At 48.8% G+C, this 26,614-nt stretch overlaps 8 protein-coding genes across 8 annotated transcripts; 6 read left to right on the forward strand and 2 right to left on the reverse strand.

The window, feature by feature from the left end:
* Nucleotides 1-344: 344 nt before the first annotated feature.
* Nucleotides 345-1,966, forward strand: FVEG_03511 (hypothetical protein; the record flags this gene model as incomplete). The annotated part of the gene is made up of 3 exons (XM_018891110.1): nt 345-1,259; nt 1,308-1,433; nt 1,484-1,966. The coding sequence occupies 3 exons, from the start codon at nt 345-347 to the stop codon at nt 1,964-1,966; spliced, it is 1,524 nt and encodes a 507-aa protein (XP_018747571.1).
* Nucleotides 1,967-3,215: 1,249 nt separating this feature from the next.
* On the forward strand, nt 3,216-4,117 carry FVEG_03510 (L-xylulose reductase). Its single transcript, XM_018891109.1, has 2 exons — nt 3,216-3,544; nt 3,598-4,117. The coding sequence occupies exons 1-2, from the start codon at nt 3,225-3,227 to the stop codon at nt 4,076-4,078; spliced, it is 801 nt and encodes a 266-aa protein (XP_018747570.1). The 5' UTR covers nt 3,216-3,224; the 3' UTR covers nt 4,079-4,117.
* A 264-nt stretch (nt 4,118-4,381) lies between these two features.
* On the reverse strand, nt 4,382-5,398 carry FVEG_03509 (hypothetical protein; the record flags this gene model as incomplete). The annotated part of the gene is made up of 4 exons (XM_018891108.1): nt 4,382-4,749; nt 4,799-4,866; nt 4,913-5,298; nt 5,357-5,398. 4 exons carry the CDS (start codon nt 5,396-5,398, stop codon nt 4,382-4,384), a joined length of 864 nt encoding a protein of 287 aa, XP_018747569.1.
* A 5,550-nt stretch (nt 5,399-10,948) lies between these two features.
* Nucleotides 10,949-12,730, forward strand: FVEG_03508 (hypothetical protein). The gene has a single exon (XM_018891107.1). It carries the CDS (start codon nt 11,117-11,119, stop codon nt 12,563-12,565), a length of 1,449 nt encoding a protein of 482 aa, XP_018747568.1. The 5' UTR covers nt 10,949-11,116; the 3' UTR covers nt 12,566-12,730.
* A 1,435-nt stretch (nt 12,731-14,165) lies between these two features.
* On the reverse strand, nt 14,166-15,778 carry FVEG_03507 (hypothetical protein). The gene is made up of 3 exons (XM_018891106.1): nt 15,268-15,778; nt 14,893-15,200; nt 14,166-14,824 (listed from the first exon to the last, which is right to left on the reverse strand). The coding sequence occupies exons 1-3, from the start codon at nt 15,497-15,499 to the stop codon at nt 14,378-14,380; spliced, it is 987 nt and encodes a 328-aa protein (XP_018747567.1). The 5' UTR covers nt 15,500-15,778; the 3' UTR covers nt 14,166-14,377.
* A 2,119-nt stretch (nt 15,779-17,897) lies between these two features.
* On the forward strand, nt 17,898-19,122 carry FVEG_03506 (murein transglycosylase). The gene has a single exon (XM_018891105.1). It carries the CDS (start codon nt 17,941-17,943, stop codon nt 18,973-18,975), a length of 1,035 nt encoding a protein of 344 aa, XP_018747566.1. The 5' UTR covers nt 17,898-17,940; the 3' UTR covers nt 18,976-19,122.
* A 2,291-nt stretch (nt 19,123-21,413) lies between these two features.
* Nucleotides 21,414-21,805, forward strand: FVEG_03505 (hypothetical protein; the record flags this gene model as incomplete). The annotated part of the gene is made up of 2 exons (XM_018891104.1): nt 21,414-21,602; nt 21,659-21,805. 2 exons carry the CDS (start codon nt 21,414-21,416, stop codon nt 21,803-21,805), a joined length of 336 nt encoding a protein of 111 aa, XP_018747565.1.
* Nucleotides 21,806-22,148: 343 nt separating this feature from the next.
* Nucleotides 22,149-23,730, forward strand: FVEG_15285 (hypothetical protein; the record flags this gene model as incomplete). The annotated part of the gene is made up of 2 exons (XM_018904409.1): nt 22,149-22,287; nt 23,096-23,730. 2 exons carry the CDS (start codon nt 22,149-22,151, stop codon nt 23,728-23,730), a joined length of 774 nt encoding a protein of 257 aa, XP_018747564.1.
* Nucleotides 23,731-26,614: the final 2,884 nt, after the last annotated feature.

A 26,614-nucleotide genomic window follows, 5' to 3' on the forward strand; every position in this document is an offset into this window, starting at 1 on the left:
GCACCCAGAAATCCTGCGTCAAGCGAGGCGCCGGTCCACCTTTGGGTAACCGGTATAGTTGCTAATAAGGTTTATTCAGGTGGATAAAGCCTTACTTTTTCGCATATTTTCCATAATTTCAGCACTCACTCACTCTTCTCCGCGCTACACCATACTTGCTGCTCGATGATGTAACCCTTTCACATCCAGCCGGTATTTTGCCAGCCGTTCATTTCTTAAAAAGGCTTCATCATGCCCAGCTAGGTCAGTCTCCCCTCTCCAGGTGTTGTTGTCGTTTGTGTGAGACTGGTAGCTCACTGTATTTCTCCCCTTCTAGCTACACCCACCCAAGTCTCGTCATCACCATGGCAGACCACGCAAAGCCAGACGACCACGTCGCCTCGGCCAAGCTCAGCGTCGAGTCGCACCCCGAATCCCGCGCCGCAGCCGCCTTCGCGATGGACTCGCAGCACCGCCAGGCCGTCGAGAAGAGCATGAAGCGCAAGCTCGACACGCGCTGCGCGCTCTTCGTGCTCATCTACATCATGAACTACCTCGACCGCAACAACATGGCCGCCGCGCGCCTCAAGGGCCTGCAGGAGGACCTGAACCTCAGCTACAACCAGTACGCGACCTGCCTGTCCATCCTGTACGTCGGGTACATCCTCATGCAGGTGCCCTCCAACATGTTCATCAACCGCATCCAGCGCCCGTCGCTGTATATCTCTGCGGCCATGTTGCTCTGGGGTCTCATCTCCACGCTGTCGGGCAGTGTGCACAACTTTGCTGGCATGGTCTGCATTCGGTTCTTCCTTGGTTTCGTGGAAGCTGCGTTTTTGCCGGGTGCTCTCCTGATTCTGTCGAAGTGGTACACGCGTCGGGAATTGACCAAGCGCAATGCCATTCTGTTCTGCGGCAACCTCATCTCCAACGCCTTCTCCGCGCTCGTCGGCGCCGGCGTGCTGTCCAACATGCAGGGCGTTCTGGGCCACGCAGCATGGCGCTGGCTGTTCTGGATCGAGGGCGCAATCACGATGGGTATCGCCATATCTGCTGCGTTTATTCTTCCCGACCTGCCGCATAACTCGCGCGGCTTTACGGAGGAGGAGCGACAGGTTGCGCAGCTGAGGATGATTGAGGATGTCGGCGAGGCAGATGAGGATTCTGCTGAGGAGAGCGCTTTCTACGGTCTTAAGCTTGCGGTCAAGGATCTCAAGATCTACATCATGATGTTGACCTTTACTGCTTATGTCGTTGGTCTTTCGTTCAATGCTTTCTTCGTAAGTCAATTGGTGTCTATTGCATGCGCGTCGCTAACAATTGAACAGCCGAGTTTGACAGAGACTCTTGGCTTTGGATACGTGCCTACTCTTTTGATGAGCGCTCCCCCGTGGGTATTCTCTTGTATCGTGTCGGTCATCAACGCCTGGCACTCGGACAGGACCCAAGAAAAGGTCAGTTCAATTACCCATGACGTCGCGCAATTATACTAACAACAACTCAGTTCTGGCACATCGTCGGCCCAATCGGCATCGGCACAACCGGCTTCATCATCAGCATGGCGACCGAGAACGTCGCAGCGCGCTACCTCGCCCTCTTCCTCCAAGCAGCATCCTACGCGGGCTTCATCGTCTTCTACTCCTGGATCAGCTCATCCTTCCCGCGACCACCCGCCAAGCGCGCCGTCGCCATCGCCATGATCAACGCCTTCAGCCAACTCGGCAACGTCGCGGGCTCGTACGTCTGGGACCTGAAAGAGAACGGGTACCGCAAGAGCTACGGCATCGTGCTGTCCATGTTTGGCGTCACGGTGGTGGGATGCTACATCTTCAGGCTGGTGCTGATCGACCTCAACAAAAAGCTCGAGAGGGGAGAGGCCGCTTGGGAGACGCGCCGGGATGTGGCTGCGCATACGGCGGCCGTCGAGGTCATGGACAGCCCCGACGAGGCTTTGAGGATGAAGCGGGATTTCCGATACCTTATTTAAAAGCGGCGACGTCTGGGTCTGGGCAGGTCTGGGCATACGTGCCTGCATGCATGCATCAAGGGTTATATTAGACTCAATGTAAATAAGACAAGTTTTTGTATGATGCCCTGCATGTCCAATTGAATGTTGTTTGGGTGATATTCTCAACAAGTGGCTTCATGTATTCTGCAACCCCTCATTTCCAGCATTTTCCATTTTTCGTCTCGGTGTGATAAGCATTACATGAACAATCGACACCGGCCAAAATTGATGACCCTAGTATTAACGATACGCGATAAGCATTACTCAGTATTATCTATCCCTCTATCGCGGTTAAGTCAGCATTGGTGATGCTAACTCATCATCGCGATTTCAATCTAGGGTAGCTTTTTCCCTGTCGGACCGGGTGCAATTTAATCGTCTGACATGGGACACGTTGACGCGTGCTCAGCCAATCCAACAAGGTACTGTCCTCTCAAGCTAAACCAAATGAGGAGCGGTGAAGCCGGGCGTTCTGCGGGGGTGCTCGCTCTAAGCAAGGAAGAGGGAGGGAGAGAGGCTAGAGAGGGGAGCTTGAGACGGGAGAATGACGCTCGGTTTATCCACTCTCAACTCCATCCGACTTGTTCTCGGTGGTATTTGGCAAGATATAAGATTCAATTATGGATCAATGATGAAAGAGTTCGTTTACCGATTCAGTTGCTGTTGCAATTGACGACGAGAGACAGATAGAGGGGTTGGTATTCACCCCGCCTCGCTGTATGTATGTACGTCCACGTCTTACCACTCAATACAGAGTCCAATTGGTTCAAAAAGCATCACACAAGACAGTTCACATGGGGGGTTCGTGCGCCTGTCCCACCGAGACTCGTCCTCTGCCTAACTAAGCATGTGCTCAGCCCAACAGACTTTACCCCTCGACGCGTCTTTTCCAACACGGTTGCAGCGACAATGGAGGGGCTACAACCCATTGAGAGTCTGATAGTGGATACTCTTCTCTTTGTAATCGCCGATGCCCCTCGTTTTCTGGTGTCTGTGTCTCTAGCTCGAGAAGCACTGCATGGTCTCTCTGCTTCCATGACATCACCGGACCCATGCCCCTCCATCCATTACAGCTCAGCTCCTTGGGGCTTGCTGCTTTTATTTTCGGGACCACGCCATGATCTGAGTAGACACTTGATGCCATACAAATAGTCTAGCATCCCCCCATCCCATTTCCCCTCCATCAATCTCTCTTCTATTTATCTTTTTAATACCCAACATACTTAACACCGTCACAATGGTTCAGCAAATCCCCAAGGCCAACCACATCCTCGACCTCCTCAGCCTCAAGGGCAAGGTCGTCGTCGTCACCGGCGCCTCCGGACCCCGCGGCATGGGCATCGAGGCTGCCCGCGGCGCTGCTGAGATGGGCGCCGACGTCGCCATCACCTACGCTTCCCGCAAGGAGGGCGCCGAGAAGAACGTCGAGGAGCTCACCAAGGAGTACGGCGTCAAGGCCAAGGCCTACAAGCTCAACGCTGCCGACTACAACGACGTTGAGCGATTTGTCGGAGAGGTTGTCAAGGACTTTGGCAAGATTGACGGTTTCGTCGCCAAGTAGGTTTCCTTTCACCAATTGAGTCAATTGAACTTCGTGCTAACTTGTCCAGCGCCGGTGCTACCGCCAACGCTGGTGTCATTGACGGCTCTGCTGCCGACTGGGACCACGTTATCCAGATCGACCTCAACGGCACCGCCTACTGCGCCAAGGCCGTCGGCGCCCTCTTCAAGAAGCAGGGTCACGGCTCCTTCGTCATCACCTCCTCCATGTCCGGCCACATCGCCAACTACCCTCAAGAGCAGACCTCTTACAACGTGGCCAAGGCCGGCTGCATCCACATGGCGCGATCTCTCGCCAACGAGTGGCGCGATTTCGCCCGTGTCAACAGCATCTCCCCCGGATACATCGACACCGGTCTGTCTGACTTTATCGACGCTGAGACCCAGGAGCTCTGGAGGAGCATGATCCCCATGGGCCGCAACGGCGATGCCAAGGAGCTCAAGGCTGCGTATGTGTACTTCTTGTCTGATGCTAGCACCTACACTACTGGCTCTGATCTTGTCATTGACGGTGGATATACTTGCCGATAAATGGCTCATGTCTTAATGATGTTGACGATACCAAACAAATAACTTAGTAAAATTAAAGAAATAAATATAATGACACAATCATCAATCCACTGTGGATCTGTTCCTGGCGTGCATGTGCTTGCAGTAGCGAGTAGCAAACGGCCTTATCAGATGGCGCTAGAAAACTCACCGACTGAAGAACCCACTTGACACTTCACGATGCCTGCTAGTCTAGTCGATCACGGCTGTCATCTCGATGACTACATCGAGATTCATGTCAATCCCTTTCTTGATATCTTACACCGAGTCATTACTATACTAATCTTACACTTGGGTATCTCCATCGCTTGCAAAACTGACCGTCGCACATGATTTACTGTCTTTTCTCCCACCTTTTGTCGATGATGTTGTCCCAACTCTTGTCGCCGATGAAGCTGTCGTACACGTATTCGCCGTCAAAAGTCCACCTTCATCGTTCAGCTCAATCGCCTGCGAGTCCTCCACCGTAATAGTCGCAAGCGATCGATCGACGAATATTTTCCTGCTGTTTTGTCGCGGCTCGGTTCCTTTCCTTGCTCTGTATCGCGATATTATATGCCTCACCAGATGCCTAACGCGCGGCATGCAAGCGACTATGACGCCGACCGAAACCTCCACGTTTGACCAGACGAAGGCTGATTGTGCGTGGGCGACTGTTCAACATGTTAGCTCGCGCTGAAACAAGTGACTCAAAGTATTTACCTGTTAAGTCCTGAGAGAGTCGAAAAGCTACAAGTTCGCGAACTCGAATCGCAGCGACAATTGTAAGACTGTGATGTTAGCAATAAAATCATATGCACCCATTGAAGCACTTACAATATCCCAACACTGAACATGCTAATGACACCGAGTTTCTTCTTCAGCTTCAACCCCATTCCCCAGAGCTGCGTCATGGGCAGAATGAGCATCCAGATATCCAGCACCAGATTTATCCCCGCAAGCGGCAGAGTGAAATTAGTAAACCCGGTCAGAATAAGATGACCCTTCTTCTGCTGCCACCCATTCCAAAATAGTGAAAACGGCTGGATCTGGAAGGAGACAAAGATGAAGAATGCAACCCAGATCAGAGCGTTAAAGACCATGGTGCACTTGACTACGATTCTGAACTTGTGGTCGGGGAAGATTCGGAGGAAGAAGCATAGGATTGCTGCTTTGACGAGGACTAGCGCTGTCAAGTACAGAACTTCGATGACGATGAATAACTGAGGGAAGATATTAGCTTGGCCATTGCGAGTTACAGAGATTATGGCTCAGTCTAACCTTGAATATAAGTATGATCTGACCATCGGTTTTATACCACATGTCAAGGCCAAGTCCCAAAGCAAGCACTGAAAAGTTTTCAGGTCAGCAAGCCGGCTGTGAAGACTGGGGGGTACGAAAGGTAAGACTTGCTGATCTGCAGCACGATGTAATACGGGATCATAACTGCCTATTCCTGTAAGCACTCGCCCAGCAGAACAAAACAATTGACTTACAACCGATAAAGATGTCAGAGTATCGTCAATCCCCCATGTAAGTCCAAGCCGGAATTTCGTTAATATCTTCAACGCAAAGAAGACGAGTGCAAATGCAAACACGACTGTACTGTTTACTCGATACGACGTTGTGTTGTTGGTCGGTGGGATTCCGCATGCAGCAGACGATTCTTTGATGAAGTCTTTCTACAGGTTAGCAACCCTGAACCCTGTTTCTTGGAATTACGCACCCATTGTCTGTCTCATAGAGCACTTCACCATCAAGCAAACACCCATCGCTTTGGCAAACGGCTTGCTACTGCACATGGCCTCTTGTCCCGGTTCCGCATATTCCTTGTTGCTCAGAAGTTCGGTTAGACACTCAATCTAGCACCCGTCAGCGAAAAAATCACATAAATCCAGGATCCGAAGTACTAACAGCACATTTTGGTGCGTTTGCAAGTATAGAATCAGGAGATTGAGCCGTCACCGTACCGTACAGCAGGCATATCGTCCCCAGGATGAGAAACCGCCTGCTGAGCGCCATGGTAGAAATCCAGTCACTAAAACACACAAAACGGAGAATAATGACCGGGGAGGGAGGGTCGCACAGCGTTTTAAGCATGCTGTGCAACCCTAGGGATACTTTGTGGCACTTCGGCAGTGGCTGCATCTGATGCTGTGAATCGTAGCACAGGTACAACCATCCAATACGCCGGGTCTAGAGCGGATCGGGAATTCAGATGGGAGCGTGCCGAATACCTGGTTGTACTAAGACATTGACGTTGGTGGAGGTATCACGGTAGGGCTGAAGTTGAGAATGGGGTGCATTCCTGAGCGTCTCGGCCAGGAACCATCATGAGAGATCATATCATCGCCACTAATTATATTCTTCTTATAAGTTCTGAGCTGTGAACTAAATGCATTGATTGTTTCTTCTTGTCATTTTCTTGCTCGTCGTAGATATGACAATCTTCAGCCTCACAAGCTAAAACCAATGTTTGCCCCAAGCAGTGTAACCATCCCCAACTTCCCCAGGGACGATCACCGAATATGATTGGTTCCCAGCACCACGGAAAGCAGACCAAAAGTAAAATTGGAATTCAGGTATCCCACCACGATCTGGCAATAGGCGATCTTATCCGCATTCTCTCTAGAGACAAGCCACAGCTTTTGTCACGACAAACAAGACCCTTGGCTCAACGTCCCTGTGCGACGCTGGAATGGGGGACTTAGAGATGTTTGTCTGCGCCCAGGAACTAACAGCCATTGTCGACGCCACGGCGCGGGGGCAACATCGCTGGGATATGACGAGTCGTTTACTAAGACAGAGGAAGACCCAAAATCTACCTGGAAACTTGATCGTCGGGACCGATGATTTCGATCTTGACGATTGGTTTACGGGGTTGGTTGGTTGGTTGAGTGCTCAGATGCACAGACTTGTTCAAAAACCGTAAATCGGGGGTGATGCCCCGTTGGAATCAGGCACGTATGGATAAGCAGACTCTTGGCATAGATTTGATCGTTCCAGACCTCCAGCCAGGCCAGTGCCGACATTTGGTTGGCCGATATCATTTAGGTTCTTATCATATCAACTTTATGCTGTAGCCATTGGTCAGTCATCGTGCCTGCGACCATCAGAAATGTTAATAACATGTTATGCCCCGCAGACTCTCCCGAGCCGTCTCTCGGGATACTGGTTGTCAATTTGTTTCAGATTTGGTTAGTGGCCACTTACAAGAATCTTCCTTGAGAAGTCGCAAGTTGAAGCGGCATCTGGACTGTTGTAACGGGACAACACTGGAGATCTGTGGCATCTTGAAGAAGTACACCATGTGAGTCTGTGGCTCAGAGAATATAGGTAACTTGGCAGTTCTAAAAATATCATTTACAGTAAGAGTGACTCACTGTCTACCACGTTACTAGGTCAGACTTTGTTCTGATCGCAACTACATAAAATAGACTGGATAACATACTCATGCTTATTTAAGAAATAAATTATGTTTGAATGGCTGAGCTTGCAAATACAATATAGAAAAACTGCTGGAGCCTACCCTAGACTTGCTCCATTACTACTAATCACGCGAACCATGCCCATGACTGTTCTGGCGTCAAGCAAATGTATAATACTCCAAAAATGAGCTGTTGGAAGCTAATCACATAGTTGCGGTATAGAGAACCATCTTTTGGCTTTAACATGTGAAAAAGTTAAGCATGCACGATTGACTCCTTAGAAATATCTCTTGTGCACATGATGAAGCTGTTGAGGCCAGACCAAAACAGCCAGCAACATGTTCTTTCAAAGTTCAATCTCAGATGAGAACGAAATAGCAGAAGCCCAGCTGCTGAATTGCTTGTCAAGGTTTGCCAGTTCATGAAAACCATCCACCCAGGTACAACACTATGAGGCTCTCGGCCACAGTTTCATCTTGCTTCGACAGCCTTGTGCGCTACAGCTCACCCAACTGTGCTTAATTGTGGCTGCCTTATCGACTCAGTTATATTCGTTCTTATCTCAATCTCATGTAGATCTCATCACAAACGTCTCCTCGGTAACCTAGCTGAGTCCAGAAGACGGACGTTGTGAAGTTCCAATGAGTTTGGTGAAGAGGAAGGTGAGAGAGCAACTCACTCATCAGTCATCCAAGCATGGGTTGTCACTCACGGGACACAATCAAATCACATCATTCACCATCGGTCAGCTCAAACTTCACACATACATCTCACGTCATAGTGTCGAGTGACGAGCAAACAAACCAAGTAATTTCAAGACCAAAAAGCTGGCTCGTATAGCCATATTTATGGTTCGGCCGAGTCATCAATGGAGTCCTCGGCTTCTCACTATCCGCTTATCCACATTGGCAGTGGTGAGGACCGGAGGAATACGAGCGCTAACCTCAGCAGAGTCAAGCCTCATTCGTCACTGGACGGTGGACCTACGCACATGAAACCACCCCCTGTCGATCCCAGTTCTCGAGGCTCCAGAACCAACGAGAAGAACAATTTTGATTTCTCTGATGAAATGAGATGCAGGAACTTCTGCAATACGGGGAAGATAAAGATGGTGTTGAGCAGAAAAGAAGGAGGGAGGAGAAAGAAGAAAAAAAAGGAGGTGGAGACGCTGGGCAACTCAATTGGGAATGTCACATCAGCATCCTTGGGTCGCACGAGACATGGTCACACTGAGGAATACGGTTTTTTGGGTTGGACATCAAAGTTGTTTGCTATACGGCGGGACGAATTCCATCTGTTACGCTATTGCAATCTCGCCAGTGTAAAAATAGCCAGATTAAAATGCAAAAAAAGGTTACGAGCCTGGCATTGACAGCTCAAGCTTGGACGATGGACCTCGACAGCCTTACCTTGCCAGGCTTGCCTCCAGCTGACGGCAAACAAGCACGGTATCTGAACTTTCGAAGAACAAAATCAATTGAATTTTGGCTTTTCTCCCCTTTCGCGTAACCCGTATTGCCGATATCCTCCACGACACCAGCCAGAGATCTTCGCTGCAGTCTGCAGCCCTCATTTAGCCTTAGACTCAAGACTTCGTATTTATGAATTTAGTTGCATAAAAATGAAGCAACTTGACGTCAACGATTGGATAAAAAAGCCTCATCAACAAACGAACATCCAAGATCTTGGTACCAAACTTTCCAACATGTTGGATTTTGAGCCGCTTGGACCGTTACAATAACGGTCCATTTTTATCCTTGATTTTGGAATGCTAGAAACTGAGGATATACTCGATCGATTTGTCTTCGATTCCCGCATTCCTGTCGGGCAAAACGGTTTCGACTCCGCTTGTCGCGTGGAGCTAAGACCCAAACTGCCAAACTTTTGGTGTCTGTTCCTCGGCAGCAAACTCCGAACCTTGACAAGGAACATGGTACGATGTTGACAACTGTTACCCTGAAGCTTAATAAGATTTTCTGCTGTGAAATTCAATTTGGCGATGGCGTTGTTTTGTGAAATGCCGCCCGCTAGAAGCAGCCAGAATTAATCTGCCGAATGGTTGCATTTTAAACTGTGATAATTTCATCAAAGGTTCTACGCCAATGATCGCTGGCGTTTATGTACGGAGAGAATATTATTCACAATTGAACAACTCACCTTACTTGTATGCAAGCGCCAGCCGAGTGATACTGTACGTGAATGCAGGAACAGGGATGCACAGACTCCAATGGGCTTTATCGGTAATAAGAAAATACCGTATTGGACGGTGAGAAGAAGCGCCTCAATGTACGGAGCACTTGATGGAAATCAGTTGTCAACAGCCAAGCAAGGTCACCGTGTAGTCGGGCAAGGATATCAATCGTAACTTTCCCGCCATTCTCTCGGCATCGTCTTGTCATCAAGCGACTATGATTACCAAACAAGGATTAAACGGAACTCGCCTCCAAATGCTACCTTGATCATCCAGAGTGGATTTTGCCTGATGCTACCCATTACCAACAGCATCAGCAAAACGCATCCTTTGGCTGACATACTCCAAGACAGCATCATCTCCACTGTATTTTCATGCAACAATCCCTTCACAACTCAAGGTGTTCTGCTGGCCAACCTCGAGATTCAGTGCGAGATTTTTAGTGGCAGAGTGGGGAGATAAGCAGCGATCTACAGGGAACCTTTTTCCCCCCTCGTGTATGTAGGTAGGGGCGTCGGCCGTCAAGCACACCGTGTGCCAAGGGCAGCAGTTTTTGTATACGAGAGCCCCACGAATCAACCAGAAGGCTGCGGACACTTGGCCAGGCAACATGGCAGGGGGTGCAGATCACCCAAAAAAGTCCCCCCCTCATCAGTGAATTGGCAGGTAAGGAGTCAAGGGAGTACCGGCACGGCAGACCACTGAGACAGCACTACAGCCCGCGTCAGATCATAAACCAGCCCAAGTACTGTACTGAGCTGACGCAGGTCGTTGGTCAAACGTTGGGTTACCCCGCAGGCTGACTCCATTGAGACAAGTTGACTCAAAAAATTTACGGGTAATACGGTTCCTGTGCCTGAAAGACAGTGCTAACCAAGCGGCGTGTTTTGATTAACTTTATCTAAAAAAGAAACGGCGAAACGCTCTGGTAGCCTATCAGAGGCTCTCAACCAAACGTTTCTGCCCTTTGCTTGCACCGTGCACCAACCGTAATAGACGAACACGATGGGCGCGCTCCGTCACATCCGAACTTGTTCATACGGTCAACATCGTGATCTTGAGCATGGATGTAATTTATTATGGATCCTTGTGAGCCGCCCGCATAGGAGAGGTTCCACCGTACACCTTTACCCAACCAACCTTTTCTTTCCTGCCGTTTATTACATCACGTTACTGGGATGAACTATGGAGAAGAACCCGTATTTCCCTTCTGGCCCTGCGCAGTTGGGCCGATAGGACACGAGGGAGCCAAGATGATAAGATCCTGGGGTGTTTTGTCAAGGGGGGGGACGACACCTTACCTTGCATCGAGTATAAGAGTCTTGAGCGTTTCCCCAAGAATTGTTTCCGTTTTTCTTCACCCACCTTTCGTTTAACCAAGCTTCACTCGTTTATAGCATTCGTTAAACCAAATCCATCAAGATGCGAGGTCTCGTTATTCTCAGTGCGGCTGTCAGCCTGGCCAACGCCGCTGTTGTCGAGAGGAATTACCCTGTTCCTGGACAGGAAGAGTACCCTGCTGTTCCCGACAACGAGTATACTCCCCCGGCTGCTGCTTACCCTCCTCCTGCCGTCGAGAAGCCTTCCACCCAGCCCTCTAACGAGTACCCTCCTCCTGAGGCTACTAAGCCTTCCAATGGTGGTGCCTATCCTCCTCCTTCGGAGACCAAGCCTGTGACTCCTCCTGAGGAGACTCAGCCTACTGGCGTCTACCCTCCTCCCGAGAAGAGCACCGACGTCTATCCCCCTCCCGAGAAGAGCACCGACGTCTATCCCCCTCCTGAGAAGAGCACTGATGTCTATCCTCCTCCCGAGAAGAGCACTGATGTCTATCCTCCTCCCGGAAAGACCACTGGTGTCTATCCTCCCCCTGAGGAGACTACCAGCGCCTATACCCCCCCCGAGGAGACCACTGGCGTCTACCCCCCTCCTGAGGAGACAACTGATGTCTACCCTCCTCCTTCCGAGACTCAGCCCGAGGAGCACAGCTCAACCGAGACTCCTTACCTCCCTCCCACCGAGACTCTTCCTTCCGCTGAGAGCTCTACCGAGACTCCTTACCTTCCTCCCAGCGACACTCTCCCCGCTGAGGGCACCTCCTCAACTGAGACCGGCTATCTGCCTCCCACTTACACGAAGCCTTCTTACACCAAGCCAACCTACACCAAGCCTTCGTACACCAAGCCCGGCTACCCCGAGACCTCTCAGTGGACCACCTCAACCATCTACACCACCAAGGTCCACACTGTCACCAAGTGCCCTCCTGAGGTTACCAACTGCCCTGAGAAGCCCCATGTCACCACTGAGACTTACGCTGTCTCTACCACCATCTGCCCTGTGACTGAGACTCACGTTGTCCCTCCCAAGGAGACTCACCCCGTCGTTATTCCTCCTGTTCACCCTGGTAACGGAACCTGGACTCCTCCCAAGCCTCAGCCTCCTAAGGAGTCTCACCCCAGCTACCCTCAGCCTCCTGCTCCTCAGCCCCCTAAGGAGTCTCACCCCAGCTACCCTCAGCCTCCTGCCCCTCAACCTCCCAAGGAGACCTACCCCGCTCCCCCCAAGGAGACCCAGCCTGGCGTCACCCCTCCCAAGGAGACTCACCCCGCTCAACCTCCTGCTCCTCAGCCCCCCAAGGAGACTCAGCCTGCCCAGCCTCCCGCCGAGTCTCACCCTAGCTACCCTCAGCCTCCTGCTCCCAGCAAGCCTGTCGAGACTGCTCCCGTTGTCCCTGCCCCTAGCACTCCTGCTGAGACCTACCCTGCTCCTCCCGCCACCACTCCCACCCAGGTCACTGCCGGTGCTGGACGTGTCGGAGGTAGCGTCGGAGCTGCTCTCTTTGCGGCTGGTTTTGTCGCCTTCTTCCTGTAAATAATTTGACTGCTCACGCGGAGCAACGAGTATATGACGGTTTGGAGATATATACGCTGCATAGTATATGCACCTATTACCTGCACCTATTACTTTCTATTAGATAATTTCTTAGATTAATATGTTTACGGGCATGAAGCCAAGTAAAGTGTTTACTATTCAATATGTGATTGTCTTTGTGAATGTTGGAGCATAACTGGGTTCAGAGATCTCATGTGCATGATGTAGGATTAGTACATATTTTAAGCTCTCGTCACTTGAGCTGTAATTGCCTCTGTTTCTCCTCATAGCACCACTAAATCTGCTCCTTGGACTGGAGTGACTCTCTGTCGACCATCCGCCTGGCAAATCTGTCGATGAGTTTGGCCACTGGGCTCTATCTTGTTCCGCCAGTCGGATACCTTATTAATAGTCCACGTCAACATGATAACGGGAACAGAGATGATGGTGGCTATACAAACTATTTGATCAAGCTAATAATGAGTCCAACTTCTTTCGGAAGGGCGACTCGCTCAGACCGCGTAAAGCCTGTACCCTTGGTACTTCACCATGCCAGATCCATTGCTACAGTTGGAGACATCGAGTGTGACAAGAGACTCGAGGGAAAACTGAGAATCCCGGTAGGTTGCCGCCCCAGGTTATTGTCCTGCACCCTCACGAATCCGACCTCTTTTATGCTGGCTTGTGTCTGGTACAGATCAAGGAGCAAGCCATCTGTCACCTCAGTTAGTTTTTGAAGTAATCGTTCAATCGTAATTAAATGAACTCTCGAAGACATGTGCTGTCTCTACCTCTGCTATCAGACCCCTGGATCATGCTGGCATGTACAGGTCATAGTTCTGATGAGAACTGGCGACATCTGTTTCCAGACGGCATCTTGGCCATCGGCGAGTGAGCTGGCCATGCGGAACTCATCTCGAATATTGTGTATCGTCGTCAAGAGTGCAGTGTCAGGCGAGATGATGTGATAAGTGCTTGAAAGCGTCCACTTGATTTAATGGCAAGCTCGATTTCCAGACCTGTTTTGTTGTCCTTTTCTGCTTTGGAAGATTCACGGAAATCTTTGAACAGCGTTGATCCAGTTTTTGCTTAACTATTAATTAGTACGAGAGGTGGCCTGTATATTCATTGTCACACACTGAACTAAACACCTTCCAGATAAATTCTGGAGAGACGCCCTTTGGACATTCTGTTGACCGCTCGAACAGGTCAGTTGTCATCTGTTAGAGAAACAGATAGACCGATTGGGGGTGCAAAGAGGCTGTGTGTCACCGCATGTCAAAGTATATTTTGTTGCTCTCAGTAAATGTCCATGGTGCTTCTTCTCTGTCGTGGCTGTGATGACAGTCTCTGGATCAGCTTGGTTGCTAGGAACACCAGGGCACGGCACCTGGTAGACCTCCTCATGAAGTTTCAGGACCCTAGTTGGTCCACAATCGATATCCGACGGGCCCTCACTCGACCTCTAGTAGACGTTAAGATCTGGAAAGTGTTGCTGGTCTCTGATGTTTGCTTAGATCCCAGCCAGGGAGCCTAGAAAAGTTATGTTCACTCTGCTGCAGCTGCATTGGTGACCATTGTGTGTATAGTAGCACTGGGTGCTGCTACAAGTTTGATACCTGTATTTGATGCCTAAGTCTGTAACTTGAGATATATTCTTTCATTCCTTTGAATTGAATTAAGTTCTGTCTGATGATCCCAGCTCTCAGCCATAAGTGCATTATTAAGTATATCATCAACTGTTATTATCCTTTATCTATATAAGTGATTCTATCTTTTTCTGTTAATATCCAGGGTATCCAATCTTGCTTCCTAGTCAGACATAACAGTAGACTCATCCCAGCGCTCTGTACTAGCCTCTCCCATCCCCCTTAGCTCATTCTGCTCAAGCGACGACGCCAATTTATCGTCCTGACCCCATAGCAGATAAACCGGATCGAGAAAGTTAAAAACTGCTATAGCCACAACCATAATGGCACCATCTAAACCGATGAAGTATCCTTCATGAGTAATCAGGTAACCACTCCAGCCTTGCAGAAGCTCAACGGTTCGGTAGATGCTTCGGATGAAAATCATGGTCAAGGAAATAAAGACGGCAGCCAAGAGCCAAGTGTAAGCCTTTGGCAAAGCGTTGTCATCAGATAGTCCTTGCTTCCTCGACTGCAAGTACGACTTTTTGACAAAGACTCTTCTCAGAAAGTCAATAACTAAGACGGCGAAAACCACCATGGCTGCCATCTGGAAGACAATGCCAGCGACCTGTCCATCATTCCAATCAGTTACTGTCACTTCATTTCCACACAATAATAAAGAATTATAGATCTTACCATGATATTTGTCCCTGGCTTTGTATCACCGTCAATCTTGTCTGACTCTGTAGAGGCCATCGCTCCCCCAACAGCTTGTACGATGAGAGCGATAATGTCGCATGTTAAAAACACAATAGCGTACATTCTCGGCCCAAGGATAGAAGATTCACGACCAAGTCGATTGATGAAGGCGCCGAGTATAATGTAGAGCCCTGCCGTAATAAATGTCGGGGCGATGATGAGAGTTGTGATCTGCATCAAGAACGCGTTGTTGTTATATGGACATTCACTCGACCATGTTCGACCAGCCCAACCAATTACTTCGGCTGATTCATAGGTATTAGCAACTCTTCACGCTTGCGACTGAGACCATGGAAGCGATTTTTGACATACTCAAAGCTCCGACTCCAAAAGCAAATGATGTCCATTGGCGTTTCCTAACAAACTGAATAAAATGGCCAAAAAGACTCAGACCGAAGAGAACGCAGAAGGCGATTCCAGCCCCCAAAGTCGGGACATATCCGTATGAAGTATCGATTCCTTCTATCAAGCTCTGACATCCCGATCTTAGCGTATCGACCTGTTCTTGGGTGAGTGGTCCCGACGCATCCGTAGTGTTGGACATCTCGAAAAGGTGGCCCTGGATTCGTTTCGGTTCAGCTGGGTTCGGAGTTATGAATTGTAAGTCGCGGTTGAGCTATGATGCGAAAAATGGTGGTGAATAATGTATTCACCCGCTATTGAGGATGGTGTTTGCATGAGGATGTGATGTAAGATAATGGGAGACATTTTGGTATAAATATGTGGTCTGATCATGACATTATCCACCCGGTGTCCGCGGGGGGCCCATTTCCAACCAGTTGGGTGTTGAGGTTATATTTATATAACGTCAGAAAATTCCAAGACACACGTTCCGGGCTTTCCGGTCGAAGAAGAGCTTGAACAACCAACTGTCTCCGTATATATTGAAGCCTTCAAATGTCATACACAACACTCGCTGAGTTGCTCAATTGAACATGAAGCCTTATGATAAGAAGAAAAAGCAACAGCATTGGCATTAGAGACAAGTGCTATGCCAGCTGACGAGCGGTATTGTTATATGGAGTCTGACGGGAATAACGCTCTGGCGATGTGATAAGGTCCGATCGGCCGCTTATTTATGACATCGCATTTCATTAACCACCAATCATAGTACTTATGTGACACCTGTGGAGCACTCTATTGGAGCTGTTTCTCCCTCGCCTCATAGCCAGCGATAAGCTTTGCACATTCGACATAAGACCTTCCGTATACCCGGCGGGAGGCTCTTCTGACGTGCCGGACATAGAAAACCGGTTTGAGCTAGAACTCTCTGACGTAACACTCCAAGCTTAATCAGATAAGAAGACAGTCTAGGCAGACCAAGAAAACTCCCGCGCCATGAGCCGGCACAGCAGACATCAGCGGATGGATACGTCTGGGTCGAATGTCGGACAGTTCAACGGCATTTAGCCGGCATACATACATTTTCAAAGTTTTAAACAGAACTCTGTGGTATCCGGGAAACCTTTTTTACAATATTCGTTTCTATGTTTCATTATATCAAAGCTTATCTTGGACTAAGGTTTGTCCAGTCTATCTTCCGAACTTCCGATGTAGGGGTCCAAACATGAAAATGCCACAGCCGCTTAGTCAGGGAACAATAAAAAGGCACATCGGTCACCGCGGACAGAGAGTTGTTCATTTTTAAAGGAAGTCATTGGGCCACGAATAGAGGGAAAACGTTGACATGTCTTGACAAGTCTGCACTTCTCTTTCATCTTGCGATCTCTTATCAGATTACAGCTGCAAATGAGAACTACCAGCTTTGCTTATTGACAATCTGACAGATTGGCTTAACAGTTACTGGTAAGCATAAGTATATTAGTATCGTAGGACTATATGTATTTTATCTCCCCAGCGATACAATATAGGGTATTGATTCTGTGTTTTTCAGACGGAGTATCTAAACGGATTCAATACGCGGGCCGATGCTGCAGAAGAATAAAATATCACCAGTGGCAAACTAGACTAGGGATCTCGTTTCTTGACCTTGCAAGGTGAAGCTAGGGAGTGTTCCAGGTGAGCGGATAGCCACAGGGTACAGGGGCACGTTAACCGCGTACAAGATCGCGACCCGCGTAAAGAATTAGGGGCGATCAGATTGATCACAGACAGTCTTGGCAATGAAACATAGATCTTTAACAGCAAATGCCTGCGCAAGCCTCAAAGAGGTTTAGACTCAGAAGATCAAGAATACTCTAAAAACAAGGCGTTGATGAATGATTGCAAGCTATCTTGAGTCTTTGAACTTCAGTGTCAAGGGCTTAAAAAGTCTGGTTACTGCGAAGAGACACCCGCTCAAAACACGAGCGACTCAAGAGACTGCTCCCCAAGAACTCCCACTTTCCGATATGCGAAACTACACAAGACATGATGGACCATTCCCCTGACTAGCCCAATGCGAAAATCAGCCCAACAACCAGTCAGCATCGCCGACAAGTCGCAAGACCCAGAAATAAGCTTAAACAATTAGTTCAATAGGCGGAAATTTTATTAAATCAACGTCTCAGGCCCTCCACGTGCAGCTTACGCCATCACCAAAACATCAGACGAACTTAACCAAGTCAGAAACAATTAACCTTGACTGTTGAACTGAGTCTGTAACAGTCCCTGGAGCTTGGGCCTATTACCGCGCGCTTGGGGCCGGGGCCTTATCCGAAAAAGGCGTGCGGCTCCACGATGCTGAGACGACGTGCTTTTCCACCACTGTGAATTGAGATGCTTCTTGGCGGGTGATAACGAGCGTCGATCACTAAATCCGATGAGATATGGCAAAGAAACATATATAAACGTGAAACTCTTGTCGTCTGGTTTTGTGTTTCTTCAGCTTAGTTTCTCATCTCAAGTGCAGTGCATTCACTCTTTTTTTCTACATTCCATTCCATTCTTTCTCTTCACTGTGTGAAGCTGGTCTATTTCCCTCTTTCTCAAATCATTACCTGACTTTCAAATCCTTCATCAATTCTATCTTTTCAAAGAATCAACATGTCTTTCAAGGTCGCTGCTACTCTCGCTGGCGCTTTCGCCTCCGTCGCCCTCGCCCACGGAACCGTCACCGGCATCAAGGTCGACGGAACCTACCAGGCCGGCTACGACCTCAGCTCCTACTACAAGGCCCAGCAGGGCGGTGAGATCCCCACCATTGCTGCGTGGTCCGCTGAGAACCTCGACAACGGGTTCGTTCCCCCCTCCGACTACGGCACCTCCGACATTGCCTGCCACAAGAAGGCCGCTCCCGGTAAAACCTCCATGTCCGTCAAGGCCGGTGGTACCGTTGAGTTCCAGTGGTCAGCCTGGCCCGAGTCTCACATTGGCCCTGTTCTCACCTATGTTGCCAAGTGCTCTGGAAAGTGCACTTCTGCTGACCCTGCTACTCTCAAGTGGGTCAAGATCGATGCTGCTGGTCTGGATGGAACCTGGGCTGCTGCCGATCTGATCAAGAACAACAACACCTGGACTACCACTGTCCCTGAGACTCTTGCGGCTGGTAGCTACGTCTTCCGTCATGAGATCATCGCTCTACACGGTGCTGGTTCCAAGGATGGTGCCCAGAACTATCCTCAGTGCTTCAACATTGACATCACCGGCTCTGGAACCGATGAGCCTGAGGGTACCTTGACCACTGAGCTCTACACCGACTCTGAGCCTGGTATTCTCTTCGACCCTTACAAGGGTTCCACCACATACGAGATCCCAGGACCTGCTCTGTACGGTTCTGCCTCTGGCACCAAGCCTGTCGTCCCTGACACTCCCTCCAACGGAACCTTCTCGACTCCCGCTCCTTCTGCCCCGACCCCCGTTGCTCCCACTCCTGTCGCCCTCACCAGCCTCGTCACCTCTGTTGCTGCTGCTGCTACTCAGGCTGCTGAGGTCCCTGCTACTGAGGCCCCTGTCGCTGAGGAGGAGGATACTGAGGATGGTGCTCTCCCCAAGACTTTCACTCTTGACACCTTCATTGACTGGCTCCGCTCCAAGAACGGTGCCTCCAAGAAGGCTCGCCGTCACGCTCGCCAATTCTAAGTTATCTGAGATATACTTGGAGAGAACGCGATGTGTTGATGGAGGAGAATTGATCCTTTGAAAGGTCAGGCTTATTTTATATGTAGATAATAGTGAATGCGCTTGCAGAAGTCAAGCCCATGTACAATATAAAAATTCAAACACTGGAGAACTCACTTATACGTGATGTCGAATGTTGTTACTGAAATGCATCAATAAAAAATACATAACCGCAAAGTTTCTTGCACAACACTCCACAGGATACTCATGAAATGTGTTACCATTGCCAGGAACGTGTATATGCAACGCACCTGAAGTCCGAGGCCTGAATTGCCACATTTCTTCCCATGAGTTAATCCGCTGTGATTGCTTCTCATATGGGCGCCATTAGATTGGTAGAGCCGGGAAGCAGGGGATAGCGCGGCGATCTCTACGAAGTGCCTAAAAATAGCCTTCTTAACGTTGCTTTGACTTTTCTATATTCGAAGACCGATCGTTTGTTGAGTGCAGAAGTGATATTTTCTTGTTCAGTATCGTGTTTGAGATAATAATTAAAGATAACCCTGCTTTTTGGAAGAATCTAGCAACAATCGCCTACAAAGCTGGACTCTAGTGACGGGCAATCCATCACATAGTGCTTGAAGAGCAATCTCATGTGGATATCATGCTGGCACTTGACTTGTGTGTGGAAGGCAAGCATTGTGCAGACCTAAGCGAATTTATCACTAGAGAAAATTCACTTCTGGGTATGTCAACCTTGAAGTATTGTGAATTGGTCTTGGAATGCTGACCTTGATGGAAAAGGCTGCGATCCATGGCAGAAGGAGCCTTGGGTATCTAAAGAAAGTTGATGGCAGGTTACAAGACAGCTTGTCTGATTCGCGAGGACTAAACCATGGCAAGTTCCACTTTCTTATGTCGACATACTGCACAGAAAGTTACGGTGTTTCTCGCAGCATTAATCACTGAAAAACATCTGATCCTGGTTTCTGAGCTAGGGCCAATAGATGCCATCTGAATCCTGAGGCCTATCGAAGTCGTCTTATCGGACGAGGCCACTCCAATCGTCAGACTGGAAGCCCTGGCCGCGAGAGCAAAGACTTAGTTCTTGCAACCGCTTGGAAGACTGTATCAATAGCTGACACCCTCACGAGTCACATCGACCCGCAGGCAACCCAAGTAGAGGGCAGCAGGCGTATCTATATACCATATCTATGAGATATACGATCGAGAGCGCCAGTTCACAGTCCAATTGGGAGATGGAGAACAAAGTTCAATTGGATCAGCGCAATTGATGGGCAGGGGAATACCAGGTATAGAAATCAAGGACAGTTTTGTCTTCGCCTTCTTATAGAAGCAGCGAGACATGGGCAACGGGTATTGCTCAGGTACCTTAGATGTGTTGTTTGCAGTTGAGACTTGTGACTGAGACTGAGAGCTTGGATCAGCAGGCAGAACTGAGCTCATGTACCTCACGAAGCTGGTACGGGGCAAGCTCTTGTGTATCCATCAGGAGTACAGGGGCGAAGCTTGGAAGAAATACAGCAAACTGTTTGCAGGTTCATAGCAATTAAAAAGCTCAGCCCTCTCAAAACCCAAACCGCAGGGCAGGCCTTTGAAAGGGATGCAGAGGATCAATGCATGACTTAGGTAAAAGAAGTATTTCGGAAATTCTACAGTAAACTGTGAGTGATATTTCAATTCAAGTTATGCATGACAACTAATACCTCTGCGTTCTCTCATTCAGCCATGATACAATCGGATGTATCAGATCCGGCAACTAAAATCTCGTTCCGCTCCCTGCAAAAAACACGACAAAGGAGGGATCGGCCCTTTGCCGTCCTCAATTACCAGTTAAATCGGTTTTAGCGTATTCGTAAATGCCGTTATTTCTGGATATTTTATAATACAAGTCCGTATTGCAACCCTAGCGTAGCATCAGGCCGAGGTCGTTTATGCATAACCCCGCGTCGTCGAATGTCCAACGGCCTTTTGAGGACTGTTCCGTGTGGTTTTGATTGGTGCGGTTGGGTCCGCGGGCAATTGGAAATTATGTACCTACTTGGTTTGGCGTTTGTGTCCGTGATAGGTAACGAGCTCATGATGTGACTTTTATATGCTGCGGTTTATGCCTGCCAGAAATGAAGTATAGTGCAACGTAGTTGGGTTTATTCCAAGAGAGTTATCCATGCAATCATGCTTTGCAGGTGATACTATTAGATGTGATATGGGATGAATGCCTAAAACGGTATTGAATATATCTTTGTAATGATTACGATGGTTTTGTTTGACAGCTGAATAAACCTCTTGCCAAGCTGATGTTCGTGATATCTTTCAACATAAATACTCTTCCTGTTATTCACTTCAATCTCTCATTGTATTACCATCACAAGCCCTTCTACTACTTACAAATCACCCTTCGCTAGTACTGCTCCAGAAACCATACAAAATCGCTCAACATGAAGTTCCTTGTTACCCTCGCTCTGACCATCCCCGCCATCATGGCCACTCCTGCACCAGTCCCCGACAAGGCTGCGAGCACACAGGTGCAAGCCTGCGCCTGTATCAACGCGCAAGGCCAAACCACGGTAAGCGGCTACTGCCAGTACATCCGCGGCCGCGCCGAACGAGTCGACGGTGGAGAGCTTGTAAGTAACTCTTGTTCCCCCTGATTACCATGTTTTGCTAACGTCACGATGCTTAGTGCTACCCTAGCGACAAATATTCGGACTACATGCCTGAGAGATTCACTGCCGAATTCTGCAAGAGCTACTATCCGGGCTACAACGACCGCGTCTGCAAGACCAAGACTGTGTGCCCGCTTGTTGGAGACTACTGGGTTCCCTGTTAAGTTCTTTAGCCTTGGTGGAAGGCATGGGCGCTTATGTGTTAATTTCTATGGATATATTATCAGCTTCTTTACTGTGTTCACTTAGAGTTTTGAACTCGAGGCCTTAATTTACATTCCGTTCATTGCGCGAAGAGGCTTATCTTATCGACATGGTTACTCAATTCTTTTTAAGAGTTATCAATATCGAAGGGCACAGTGCCCTCCCTTGTTAGTGATGAAGATACGTAGCCAGAGCAGCCAAGAAGCAGCGGAGACTCCTATTCCTCATGCAATCTGGCTGAAAAGCCCCCCTCAAACAAATCTGACCTAGTGGCGACCCTTTCTAACTACAGCACTAATTTCAATGGCTCCGCCAGACAGGAAGATACTACTACCCAAGCTCGCGGCTGAAGCACCGGGCGAGATTGACCAGGTACTTCCCGCTACTACCAAACGCAAGGCGCTGCCCCCGCGCAGACGCAACGCTCCCGTTGCTTATCAGAGTGAGTTTTTGGAAAACCGGGAATACCAGTGGCAATTCCAAGCTGACCAACGATCCACCAGCCTGTCAGAGACGCAAGGTCAAGGTACATCTTGCTTCAACTCATTTCAGTCCAGGCTCTGCAGCGACAGCTAATACTAAAGCGATAGTGCGGATGTGCTCGTCCGAAATGCCATTAGTGTAAAAAAGCATCGATTGGCTGCGTCTACGACACGCCAGCTGGTTTCAACCACCGACAAGCGGATAAAGATCAGATTGCGGGCTCCAAGCTACCGTCGAGCATCTTCGCCAACGAATTTCGACCTAAAGTACACCAAACTCTGACCAGCCGGACACCCCCCTCAGCCTGAGCGCACCGGCAGTTGGAAATATCCGTCGAGATGTGCAGCCCTCGGAAGGCTTGGTCGAAATACTCAGAGGCCAACCACAGGCATTCGCGTTACAGGTCTTGGATTACCTGCGAAAAGACCGCTCCCCCAGAGAGATCATGGATTTTCTTGACGGCAATTTGTCCATGAATATTAACCCGTCGATCCATGCAGCTAGGGGCAGCGTCACACCAACACAGACACCGCTCGAGTTCCAGCTCGTTGTTCACTATCCGCAGGTCTATTTGTTCAAAGATAGGGTAGCCCTGATCGGTCTAGCTTACCTGACAAGGATCAGAGCTCCTCTTATATATAAGTAGCATAGCTCCCCCCATCACACGAGAGAAATCAAGGCTCTTTTAACCCTCATATGTGACCCTCTGCTGTGCGTGCCACACTATTTGCCCCTCGCTCCTCTCGATGCGGCTTCTCTGGATCTAGGACTGCTTGGCATTGAGCCACAGCATGCCGATATCTTTCAGGACCCGGGGCTATCGAATCTTCTCCACGATAGTGTATCGAGCCTGGCGGTGAACATAGTAGTTCAGCCGCGGGAAGTGTTAGGCAGAACATCATTTGGGGCCGATAACAGTATTTTTATCGATCCATGTCAAATTTCACACAGGACAAGTGTCCCCATAAGTAACCAATTCGCCGCTGAGGCCATCGCCTTATATCTCAATACGAATCAGCCCTGGTGGGCCTATTTCGACACCGATCTGTTTCTATATGAGCTGGCCAATGCAGAGACCAACTTCTGCTCTAGCATCCTGGTCAACGCTCTTCTTGCCTGGGCGACTGTGAGTCTTCGAAACTGCCAGGTCTACGTTCATCAAACAGTCATCACGAAGCTCGCCTCACAGCAGAGCTATGCCCACTATGAACCAATGGCCACCACACTACCTACCAAGTTTTTAGACGAGGCCTTATGGATCTATGATGATGAGAAGAGTGTTGACTGTCTCACGACTGTTGCAGCGACATCTCTGATGAATATGACGTTTACTACGCTAGGAAAGGATAAAGCGGGACGTCGTTTGCAAGAAGATAATGCCAGGATGGCACAGCGCATGTGACTGTATGGGAAATCAGATGTCTACTCACAAAATAGCCTCGACCTGAGCGATGAGTGCGCTGAAAGAGCAGCATGCGCAGCTGCTGGGGTGCTTACAACTTCCAAATGTACAGTTCCATGAGAATCATGCCCGGTGAAGCGTACAACTGACATAGTCACCAGGGTCATATCGATGAGTTATTACCAAGAACCAATGCCCAAAAGGGCACCGAGGTTTCGCATCTCAGGGAAAGCAATGACCGCAGCCCGGCACGGCATACCTAGTATCGACACTATATATACCTCCCTGATATAATTTGTCAAGATGCTTACATCACCAAGTATTTGGTTTCATACAGCTATTATCGATCTATTCCGCCCTTTCGAGCATGAGTTCCCGTAGCCCAAGCTTCCCGCCTTTTGCAGGAGTAAACGCTACTCCGAAAGCCGTTATATCAGCATAGATTGAGCAACTAAAGCGTCTTGTCTATCAATACCGTGCAAATTGCGAATCATGCAAGTACTCCATCATCTGGCAAAGCGGCATGCTTTATCTTGTCAACCACATACTACGTGATTTGTCCAGCAATGAATCACAATTCTACTTTCTACTCTGTATGCGCGGATATCAGCATCTAGCCCGCTATATGTCCTTTGTTAGTGGTATAGTGCAGAGCCTGATAGTCACGACGAAGCGACAGGGTGCTCCCTTGACAGCCAGCACACAGCGGCTACTAGAAGAGGTACGGGGTGAGAGTTGCAGGAGTCGAGAGTTCTTTAGCGCTTATCCAGTTGATCTTGAGATGGTAGCGAAGGGTACTTCTTCTGCAACGTTGGAGAAACTTACTAGACGCTTTCAGGAGGAACCCTCCGGGGTGAGTCAGGGCGAGGCATCGGATAGCGCAAGTTTGCCAGCTGGCTGGAAAGGTACTGCCCAGGATCTGGTAACCACGCTGTCTATGCTAGAAGATGATTGAAGGGGAACAGAATCGTTAATGAAAGTCCAAATAGCCTGGTTCAAGATCGTTGCATTTGGTAACCATGAGTAATTCATATGACTGGCGACAGCCGAGATCGAATGACCTGCCCATGTTCTCGAGTATTTCTGACACTGTGCTCTAAAATAAAAAAGCCTCGACAACAATAGTAATATGACCTCTACCCTTGAGTGGCTTCTCTCGCCTCACAAGAACCACAAAGGTAGAAGTTCATCCAGTCCTGACCGATCCTCTCTTCTATTGCATTTGGAATCTCAACCTGTGTTCTTGTGCTACAGATCCGCCTTGATACATCGCTCCAACTTCCCGCCATCCTTTTCCGATAGTCTTCCGGATCTTCAACTTCACGGCTCGACGAGCTTGGAAGCTCAGGTAGTAGTAAGAACTGGCAGATCTTCTGAAAGATGACTTGATCTGCCATGGATGGAATAGGAAACAGCCCTTCTTGCATGCCAAGCATGATGGGATTTATAGTCTGAGAGAAAAGCTTCAGATCGAGGGCCTCCTCGACGTCTTGACAGTCAAAAGCGGTATCGTAATAGCGAACATGGCGCAAGAAGGTCTGGACCAGAGCTGAAACGCTAATTTCCACATAGACGGCCTCTTCATCTTGATGATGACGTCTACAATTAATGAAATCAAGTGGATCCCACCGGTTCTCTGTGGGATATAGTGTAACAAGCAACCGATCATCAAAGCACATTACGTGCCGGAAGTCATTTATGATTCGGATCGTTGTATTGATCCTATCAGAATCCCAGGGTATTTGGTAGCGGGTTTTAGAAGCCCGGAAAGCGTTTATAGATGAGACGAGAAAACATGCTAGGGCCGTTTTTGCCACAGTATTGTTGCTGATTTGTGGTGCTTTTAGGAGTGAAAACCATGGCTCGTCGGCTGAAAGAATGATCCTAAGAATATGTTCGATGCGGCGCTGTCTTGTGACCCATTCGACCCATCCATAATGGTTGTGTAACTTGTAGGGAGAATGGAGGCAAGCTAGTAGAACTTGATGTAATAGATCGAATTGCCGCTTACTCTCCCACTCATGGAGATACTTCCCAACATAAGCGTCGAATCCCATTGGGGCAATGCGTAACAGAAATTCCAGTTTGGTTCTTGGTACTCTGCTGCTGACCCTGGTGTCTGCTTGCCATGAGAAGCCTTTAGTTCTTTCAACGAGGAATGTCCATATAAAATCCAATAGCTCGGTTAATGTCGAAACCTCCATCGTAGAAGTTGACCTTAAGAGGCAATGAAGGTGCAATTGAAGGCGATGATCTGCTTCACAATATTTGCGATCCTCCTTTTGCATTTGCATCCCGTACGGACTACCAGCAAAGTAAACTTCTGGCCAGAGACATTCTCGCAGCAGGCATGATCTGAAAATTCTAAGAAACAACTCTTCTTGAGACGCTTTGTGATATTCCATTATAGTCTTTCCGTCATCCGTCTCGATCAGAAAATCGAAGACCGTTCGGTGAATGGGCTGTACCTGGAGTTTATCATACTTAAGAAGATGAGGGAACGACTCATCTGCCATTTGCTCTTCTGTTGGATGTGTGTAATGCGCGCGAATGACTTCAAAAAGGCCACCTGTTATGGTTTGTATTCTTGTACAGAGTTCATTGCACCGTTGCACAAGATCCGTTGCTCGGAGTGTGACAAAGTCGTTTACAGGCATGGACCACAAATCATGACTTGAAGCCACCATCATTTCTAGAATAGATATGCGTGGTGACAATGTTGCTAATAGATAGGGCAATGCTTCTAACCATGGTGGCCGCAAAGCAAAAAGGGCAATTTTGAGAATGAGGGCCGTCGACTCCTGGTAAAGATCTGAGTCCTCACCCAGTCTGGCCCACATGCTAAAGTAAAGCTCATGAAGTTCCTAGGAGTCTTGACGAGTCT

The sequence above is a fragment of the Fusarium verticillioides genome, chromosome 2, assembly GCF_000149555.1.
Source record: "Fusarium verticillioides 7600 chromosome 2, whole genome shotgun sequence".
Classification (NCBI taxonomy): Eukaryota; Fungi; Ascomycota; class Sordariomycetes; order Hypocreales; family Nectriaceae; genus Fusarium; species Fusarium verticillioides.

What these genes read in the sequence shown, in the direction of transcription:
- FVEG_03510 (XM_018891109.1), top strand. Translation starts at nt 3,225, where the DNA reads ATGGTTCAGCAAATCCCCAAGGCCAACCACATCCTCGACCTCCTCAGC. An exon ending in ATTGACGGTTTCGTCGCCAA is followed by an intron (nt 3,545 to 3,597) that starts GTAGGTTTCCTT and finishes TAACTTGTCCAG; the next exon opens with CGCCGGTGCTACCGCCAACG.
- FVEG_03508 (XM_018891107.1), top strand. Translation starts at nt 11,117, where the DNA reads ATGCGAGGTCTCGTTATTCTCAGTGCGGCTGTCAGCCTGGCCAACGCC.
- FVEG_03507 (XM_018891106.1), bottom strand. Translation starts at nt 15,499, where the DNA reads ATGTCCAACACTACGGATGCGTCGGGACCACTCACCCAAGAACAGGTC. An exon ending in TTTTGGAGTCGGAGCTTTGA is followed by an intron (nt 15,201 to 15,267) that starts GTATGTCAAAAA and finishes CCTATGAATCAG; the next exon opens with CCGAAGTAATTGGTTGGGCT. An exon ending in AGCCAGGGACAAATATCATG is followed by an intron (nt 14,825 to 14,892) that starts GTAAGATCTATA and finishes AATGATGGACAG; the next exon opens with GTCGCTGGCATTGTCTTCCA.
- FVEG_03506 (XM_018891105.1), top strand. Translation starts at nt 17,941, where the DNA reads ATGTCTTTCAAGGTCGCTGCTACTCTCGCTGGCGCTTTCGCCTCCGTC.